The sequence below is a fragment of the Helianthus annuus genome, chromosome 3, assembly GCF_002127325.2.
Source record: "Helianthus annuus cultivar XRQ/B chromosome 3, HanXRQr2.0-SUNRISE, whole genome shotgun sequence".
Lineage (NCBI taxonomy): Eukaryota > Viridiplantae > Streptophyta > Magnoliopsida > Asterales > Asteraceae > Helianthus > Helianthus annuus.
The window spans coordinates 93,983,918-93,993,158 of record NC_035435.2 but is presented as its reverse complement, the minus strand read 5'-3'; the positions used below and the strand labels follow the sequence as shown (position 1 = coordinate 93,993,158).

Genomic DNA, 9,241 nt, shown 5'->3' with positions numbered 1-9,241 from the left:
TAATATACTAGTGAAAGTACTATTATAAATCCAATCAAATATTTAGAATAGTACTTTTAAAAAAATTGTTAGCTAATTACTAATCTTTTATTAACATTGTTCGTATTTAGAAAATAGACGATTGAAGAGTGGTGGCCAATGATTGGTATTTTCATGGTTGATCTTTAACAATTTATGAAATTTTATTATTTATATATATTTACCTGTAAATATGTATGTCTCGTGTTAATAACGTAGCATAAGGTTTTGAGCTGAATTGTACATGGAAACCTTCTGATTCATATAGAATTCTAATCATAAAAGGTTACGTAACTATTTTAACGAATTCAAAGCAGAAAAATTAATTTCATGATGATGTTTGGTATAAGTAATACTCACTATAGTTCTATAAATAGCAAACCAGTTCGCCTTTTAAATCATCCAAACACATACTCTCTCTCTCTCTACATTTCCTTTTGGTTATAAGATGGAGACAAAAATGGTTGTGGAGAAGGCAGATCAAACGGTATTTGAGGGCGATACTGGTGGATATTACGTATGGTCAAATTCAAAAATACCATTATTAAGTGAGTTAAAACTCGGTGCGGGAAAACTTCTTCTCCACCCTCTTGCCTTTGTTATTCCTCACTATATGGATTCTAACAAAATTTGCTTCGTTCTTGAAGGTACTTTTACTTAATGCCAGGCACACATGAATAAGAATATCGTGATTTGTGATGCTATCTCCAACAAACCTGAATTTTAGTAGGATATGTAATGCAAAATTATAGAAGATAATATACTCAAAATAACACTAATTGTAGGCTATAGGGTGTGCTTATGACCTTCATGACCACCATTACACTCGACGTCAGTGTCATTTCACCCACCTCTAATTCACCATTCAAAAACACTACCTTAAGAGGTGTGGTCTTGACCCAAACCACTATCCTCTTATTTATTTTATCTTTGTCTAAAGAAAAAGGGAAGATTTCTTGAAAAAATGGAAAGGAGGATCATAATTGTCATGATTTAATCCATACAAACTATGGTGGATCAGGCAAAGGGGTGGTGTAGCATTCTGTTAAAACATTAAACATACAAGGAGGTCCTAACCTTAATTATTATCTGTTTTTTTTTTTTTTGGAACATGCTTGTCAGGATCTGCGATTCTATTATGGTATAAGTTGAATCGCACGATCCGAATATATGAATGAATAACAACAAAATTGGTACAATATATTAAACTTGATTCGTTACAAATATGATTATCCAAACCATCTTTTTTAATGCTAACATATCACACCCTGATAGAACTATGCTTAACTGAAAAGATAAACCAAACTATTTAAATACCAAACGTATAAATCAAAACAAAATTTATCTCTATATTCTTTTCATAATTATCAACCCCTTGCTTACTCTACCCATGAATTCATATCAAATTATGTAGACATAGATAACACAACGGTATAAATATTACAACAAAGAATGTGAGTCATTCAACATGGACATATAGGTACCGTTACGGTTGGGTTGGTGACACCCAATTGTCCCGAAGAAAAGGTTTTGTTGATCAAAAAAGGGGATGCAGTTCCAGTTCCATTGGGAGTTTTTTCATGGTGGTTTAATGGTGGCGAGACCGATGCAGTCATTCTAGCATTGGGTGACACCATCAAAGCCCAAGTCCCTAGCCAGTTCAATTTGTTTGTAGCGACTGGAGTTCAAGGACTTCTTGCTGGATTTCAAACCGATTTTGTTAGTAAAATCTTTGGTCTGGACAAAAAGGAATCAGAAAATATTGTAAACAGTCAACAAGGTGCATTGCTTGTTAAACTTGATCATGGAATCAGATTTCCACAACCAAGTAAAGACACCAAAGAAAAGTTATATGCCAACATTGAAGATCCCTCGGGTGCAGTTGTTGTGAAAGGGGGTGGTTATGTCAATTTCTTGTTAGAAAAGAAGTTGCCAATGCTTAGTGAGGTTGGTCTAAGTGCAAAGTTTGTGAAGTTGGAGGGCAATGCTATGCTTGCACCAAGTTATGTAGCTGATGGATCGGTGGAGATATCTTATGTCAGTAAGGGAAGTGGTCGGATTAAGGTTGTGGGTAGTGAAGGAAAGCCTGCATTGGAGAGCAAACTTGAAGAAGGTGACTTGTTCATTGTTCCTCAGTTCTTTGCTTCTTCGGGTATTGCAGATGATTGTGGAATAGAACTTTTCGCTGTGTTAACTTCTTCAAAGTGAGTCATATATAAAAAAAGGAATATTTGACTAATAAATTGAGTTTTATTTGTCTAAATGTCTAATATATATAATTTTACTTATCTGGCAGACCTGTTTTTGCACAACTAGCTGGAAATACATCAGTATGGAACGCTTTGTCTCCGGTGGTTTTACAGGTGGCTTTAAATGTTAATCCAGAAACCGAACAACTCTTCAAGTCGAAGAATTCAGAAAGCATCATAATTGTCCCTCCAAGTACATAAGGGGCAAGAACAACCGACAATAAAAACCATTACTACCTCCGTCCCACTAAAAGTGTTATATTTTGAATTTTCAAAGTCTTTATTTATAAACTTTGACTTTAATTATATATTTTTGTGTTATATAAAACTTGATGAAAATTAACCCTATAAAAACACTTGTAAAACACACTTAAATCATATAACTTTCATCAAGTATTATCAAACACAAACAAAATTATTTAAGGTCAAAGTTTATAAATAAAGACTTTGAAAATTCAAAATAGGACACTTTTAACGGGACAGAGAAAGTATAATATTTGTATTTTATACTGTTAGGCTAGAGGTATGGTGATGGTCCTCCAAGGGAGGATGATCCGCCATGTAGGCGCCACGTCATAGTCCTCCCAAAGATGGTCCATCCCACTAAACTAGAGGGTATGGGAGGATGGTCCTACCCCATCCCACTATGTACAAGTATCCATGCATAATGTACAAATCTTATTCACAAACAAACAAACAAAGAATAGGGGCCCACTTGTTTTGCTCTGTCCTGGACGTCGGAATTCCGACGGAGACGACGCGACGGATGAAGACGGGGGGGGGGGGGGGTCGGCATGGAGAGGGGGCGGCGACGGCTTGAGGACGACGCTGGACGGTCCCCATACCGTCCAGACTTAGTACACGCTCAATAAGTGTTGGTGCATGCATGACTTCTATGTCTAGGGGACTTGTTTGTAAACAATTGAAATAAAACCTACTATATGTGATATTACTCCTAGTGCTTTTGTCAAGTATGTTGAATTTCCAAAAATTATTTAGTTCGTAGGTGTTTGTGTCTCACGATAAAATGAGTTTGTTTGGCAATAATATATTTTATTGAAAGGGGTGTGATAGGGTGGTTATGATTCTCATGGTTATCATTACCTCCACATCAACGCCATCTCACTCACTTCTAATCCATCATCCAACAACCACTACCCTAAAAGCGTGGTTATGACTCTAACCACTATTCTCTTATTTTAATTTAATTTATTTTATTTTATTTTTGTGAAAAGAAAAATGAAATATTAAAGAGTAAATTGCCAAAATCGTCCATGAGGTTTGGGTATGTTTGTTAGTTTCATCGAAGACAACTTTTTTATACAAAATAGTCCTTCACTTTTGAGATTTTTTACCATTTTCATCGAAAAATCTAATTTGCTTTATTTTTTCTGTTAAATATTGGGATGAAAATAAAAAAAAAATCTCAAATCTCAAGGATGATTTTGGAAAAAAGTTAGACGTTTAGATGAAAATGACAAAAAAATCCTAAAAGTGAAGGGCAATATAGTACAAAAAAGGTGTTTCGGTTGAAATTGGTAAACATGCCCAAACCTCAGGGACGATTTGGCAATTTACTCAATATTAAAAAAGGAAAGGAGGCCCATGGTTGTCATTGTTTATTCCATGCAAACCATGAATGAGACATGACGGTGGTGTAGCAATCCATTAATGGTCCGACATGTCGATTGATAATCCAACCAATACCCCCACACCCTTTGGCTTTTTTCTTTTTTTAACTTCACTTGCTAAAACAAGTCATTAATGTGGTGCTAATATATACCAAAATAGAGCCAAAACAAGATATGAAAATATAATAAATACATGTTTAAGTTACGACACCTTAAATTAGACAAGACAACCCTAACATGACCTATATGAGTTAACATGTTAACTGATTTAATGGTTTTAAAAAGAGTTAAATGTCATTTTAGTTCCTATGGTTTGACCTATTTTGGCAGTTTAGTTTAAAGATTTCATTTTTCGCATGTGAGTCTAAAAAGGTTTCATCGTTCCCATTTTAGTTCATTGGGTTAACTTCATCCATTTTTTCTGTTAACGAGAAAGACAATTCGATCATTTTATATGTAATTTTGTTAACCAGAAGGGCAATTCGGCCATATAAAATGACTAAATTGTCCTTCTCGTTAACAGAAAAAATGGATGAATTTAACCTAGTGGACTAAAATGGCAAGAGTGAAATCTTTTTGGACCCACATGCAAAAAATGAAACCTTTGGACTAAACTGACAAAATGATCCAAACTACAGGGACTAAAATGACATTTAACGATTTCAAAAAAAAAGTTTTATCTTAATCTTATAAATCAGATATTTGGATGAAAATAACAAAAAAAAAATCCCAAACCTTAGAGACGATTTTAGCAAGAAAAATAATAAGTTCGACGTTTGGATGAAAGTGGCATAAAACTAAAAAGTGAAGGGCAATATGGTACAAAAAAATTGTTTTGAATGAAACTGACAAACATAACAAACCTAATGAACGATTTTGACAATTTACTATTGATAAAAATGTTAATCATTTAAAGTTAGGTAGTCTTTTTTTTTTTTTTTCAAAGGTATACTTCAATAGAAACAGCCAGCCCAAAACAGGGCTAGCGCAAACAAAACAAACTCTACATCAATTCAAATTTACACCAATTCTCCCATGTGACATTCCTATATTTTGATCTATTAGAAAACCACAAAAAACCTAACACCTTCACCTCACTTGTAATGTTCTCAATTCTAACCGGTCTTCCGAAGAACTTCAACTCGTTCCTCGCCTTCGAAATACTCGAACAACATATCATTTTTAAAGCTTCTTTCCTTTGCTCCGTCAACCCGGTAGTGTAGTGAAGTTCGAGAAGGTCCTTAAAGGAAAAAAGCAAAAAACTCAAAAGAGAAGTTCCTTAAAGTTAGGTAGTTTGATTTTTATTTTTTTCCTCAAACTATTAATAAATACGAATATGAATTTTCCTATTAAACCCATATCAGTAATTGGTACTTTCAACGTATTTATTTCATTAACTAACTTCTCATTCTCCAATCATCTTCGTTCGCGGTTTCTAATTTCAAGTTAAACTTAATTTTGTAATTGGGAACGATAGATAAATACAATTAATTAAACTGTTGGCGTGGGGTTCCCATCTTGGATCCTTCGTGCCCGAGGTGCGGCTTGTACATGGAAGACTCGGATCACATTTTCTTTTCTTGCCTTTGGTCCCGTGGTATCTGGTGGATCATGCTGAATTGGATGCGGATTAGCTTCCCTTTGAACTGCAATAATTTTAAGGAGCTCGTGGATTATCTTCATAACAGGCCGGGATCTTCAGGATGGAAGAAGGCCATGCTAACGGTTGCTTTGGCTACGTGTTGGGGAATCTGGAAAGCTCGAAATATCAAGACTTTTGAAGGTATTTTTATCCCTATCTCCAAATCGGTCGAATTTATTAAGGAGGAGGCGTTTTTATGGATTTGCAACCGGTCCAAGAACAAGCATTTGAATTGGGAGAATTGGAGGCTGTTTGATCTGTCGGCTCTGATGTAATTTCTTTTTGTTGTTCCGGATCGGTTTTTTGTTTCTTTTTTGTTGTTTGTTTTCAGCCTCTTGCTGGCTCTTTATATATATATATAAAGTGATTTGTCGTTAAAAAAAATAAACTGTTGGCGTGCTTTTTTGGATGTGGCTAGTGATGTTCGGTTCGAGACCGACATCAATGACGTTCCTCAGTTGACAACTCGAACATGGATTGTCTAACAAAATACTTAAACCAAAGGCCCAAATCCATTTGGGCCTTGACATAACTTGGATACACATTTAACATAGACTATTGTTTTGATCTATTAGTTACTAGACTCTCAACCATCACTAGTGCTCTAATGGTGGCCCTCAGTATTTAAGTTTTACTTATGGTGGGCCCAAGTGAGTTTTCTCCTCCAGGTCTATAGTTCGAGTCTCGGTGATAGGGGTTTCTCATTGAGGGTTTAAATTGGGGATCTATTGTGCGAGGGGGCTCTCTAGCGCGGACCCGGTCAAGACAACGTATGCTAGATCTCCCGACATTCGCGAATAATTCACACCTTTAAAAAAAAGTTACAAGACTGTCATTTAGTTTGGAAGCATATTACACAAAATGATTGTCGTTCAAAACGATTCCAAATGATAGTGAGACTATCCTTTGGACATGGTCACTGTCACTTGGCCATGTCTGTGTTACTATAAATAGGATGTTCCTTGTTACTTGTAATTTAGAGCTTGCAAGAGCCAGAGAGAGTGTGTAGAGAGATAGAGAGAGTTTTGTGTGAGCTTTTCATGGTGTAATCTTGTATCGAAACTCTTTTCGATTCAATACACGAACCATTAAACATTAAATATTTGCTTATTGATTACATTCTCTCGCTTGGTTGTGGTGTAACTTGGATTCCGCACTTGTTACACCATCCGAAACAAGAAATCACCTTGATCGAGATCCGATGTTGGCACCTAAAAGTTGTTGATCGGTTCTGTTTAATCATAAGGGAAAACATGTAAACATACCTGTCACCGCATATAGTGTAGTAGAGAATCTAGTGATGGAAGAAGCCATGGAGTTCGACATCTTTGTCAGTGTGATCTGGTTCCTCCTTAGGGTGCTGACTGATGATGGTGAATATGAAAACCGACAAGGGAATTGGCTATAGGAGAGGAGGTCGATGATGATGATGTTATCATTAGGTTATCTGATTAAGTGTGTAACCTGTTAACCTCTACATAATTCTCCTTATATAAGCACCCAGGAGGAAACTTAATTAGTTAATAAGGGTAATATGGTCCATCAACAATTACCAACTAATTATTTAATAGGTTATTATATATTTTGATCTATATTATGTAAATGATTATAATGGCTACTAGATAAAATATTAAACATAATATATTTAATCTTACATTCTCCCACTTAGCCAAGTAATCATTTACGATGAGTATTAGATAAGCCTTTTGGGACAATCCTAAGATCCCTTTGTGTCTATCCCGGTGAATTTCGATGCCAATGACGTAAGAAGCATCTCCGAGGTCCTTCATGTCGAAGTTATGCGAGAGTAACCGCTTCGACTCATGCAACATGTCTAAACTATTACTTGCCAATAGAATATCATCTACGTAAAGGACAAGTATAGTAAAGTTGCTCCCACTCATCTTAAGGTAGGTGCATTGATCCACTTGATGCTTCATAAAACCTTGTTTCTTCATGACTTCATCAAACTTGAGGTACCACTGACGTGATGCTTGTTTTAACCCATAAATGCATTTCTTCAACTTACAGACTAGATGCTCCTGACCCTCAGGTTTAAAGCCTTCAGGTTGTTTCATGTAAACATTTTCGTCCAAGTCTCCGTTAAGGAAAACGGTTTTAACGTCCATCTGATGCAGCTCTAAATCAAAATGAGCTACTAGGGCCATGACGATCCTTAATGAATCTTTACGAGAGACAGGTGAAAACGTCTCTTGATAATCAATTCCCTCTTTCTGAGTGTAGCCCTTTGCAACCAATCTCGCTTTGTAGCGTTCAACGTTCCCATTCAGATCCAGTTTTGCTTTGAACACCCATTTACATCCTACTGGTTTGACACCGTTGGGTAATTCTACCAAATCCCAAACGTCATTTTTCTTCATGGATTCAAGCTCATCAATCATTGCTTTATTCCATTCAGAAGACTGATCACTGCTAATGGCTTCATTGTAAGAGATATGTGTGACAACCGGTAATTTACGCCCTTAATTACGTGATTAACAGGCGATTTACGTGACATTAAATAGTGTTACGACGCAAATTAACTTAATTAGGCCTTTGGAGTGCCTAGGAACATCTATACGACTTTACAATGCGCGAACGGTGGTTTACAGAGAAACCTTCTGAATATTACGTGACAACAGACTGAAACTATATGAAATACTGACGACACCGACAAATATGGATGTTACATGAATATTTTTATGCTTATGGAGTTTGGGTGCGATCTCGGGTCTTGTAGGAATTACGGGCCACTTACACATAAAATGGGCTTGTGGGCCCTGGGCCCAGGGCCCAAGCCCAAAACCCACAAGCCTAAACCTACACCTAGTATATTAAATCTTATCAAGATCTTAAAGATCTATACAAAATCCCTAAAGAAATCTATGCAAATCACATAAAATCTCATCAAATCTATACATAAGATTATGTCACAAGATTTGATACACTAAAATCTCAATAAGATCCCCCCAATGCTTAACCTGTGTATAAATATGTGAGACCTTAAGGTCTCTTTGTCCTCATTCCACAAGATAAAAACACAGACATCAAGTCTGTTCTCTCGATCTCTACATATACAATAAACCCACACAAATCCCCTGCTACTCTCTCGAATCCCACCTGCAAACACAAGAAGTTTCATCTACACAAACCGCACCCCCCGTGCTCGCCCCTCTCGGCTCCGACAAGTAACACCCCCCCTTTTCGAACAACAAAACGAACCACCACCACTGTTCGGTGCTGGTGCGACGGGTGCGAACAGAAGAGAGGGAGACGAGAAGAGAGGGAGACGAGATAAAGAGAGAGACCGAGGAGAGAGAGGGCGTCGGAGGCAGAGCGGCGCCGCCGCTCACGGCGGCGGTGGATGAGCCGGTGGTGATGTTTTGGCTCGTGATCTAGTACGTTTCACTTTCAGTTTGTTGGTGCAGTTGTCTGTCGACTACATCTTAGTTCGAGTCTTAGATTAGGGCAGATTGTGTCGTACACGAAAATCGAGAAATCATGTATTAGATAGGTCCGCTTAAATGTCAAGTCAGGAGGTCCGCTTATGTGTCACTCATATAGGTTCGCTTATATGAACATATGAGGGTTCGCTTATATGGACATGTTCATATAAGCGAACCATCCATGCCTATATATAGGTGACTTATAAGCGGAACTAGGTAGCAGTTGTGTTGTGTAACGGCGAAGCCCTGCCAGTT

At 37.0% G+C, this 9,241-nt stretch overlaps 1 protein-coding gene across 1 annotated transcript; it reads left to right on the top strand.

Annotated features, from left to right (window-relative positions):
• The first annotated feature begins 434 nt into the window (after positions 1 to 434).
• LOC110929248 (glutelin type-D 1) lies at positions 435 to 3,282 on the top strand. The gene is made up of 3 exons (XM_022172387.2): positions 435 to 665; positions 1,499 to 2,222; positions 2,315 to 3,282. Exons 1-3 carry the CDS (start codon positions 467 to 469, stop codon positions 2,466 to 2,468), a joined length of 1,077 nt encoding a protein of 358 aa, XP_022028079.1. The 5' UTR covers positions 435 to 466; the 3' UTR covers positions 2,469 to 3,282.
• Positions 3,283 to 9,241: the final 5,959 nt, after the last annotated feature.

Bases quoted from the DNA above. Each gene is read 5' to 3' on its own strand.
- LOC110929248 (XM_022172387.2), top strand. From the start codon at position 467: ATGGAGACAAAAATGGTTGTGGAGAAGGCAGATCAAACGGTATTTGAG. The intron at 666-1,498 runs GTACTTTTACTT...ATGGACATATAG, and splicing joins AATTTGCTTCGTTCTTGAAG to GTACCGTTACGGTTGGGTTG. The intron at 2,223-2,314 runs GTGAGTCATATA...CTTATCTGGCAG, and splicing joins GCTGTGTTAACTTCTTCAAA to ACCTGTTTTTGCACAACTAG.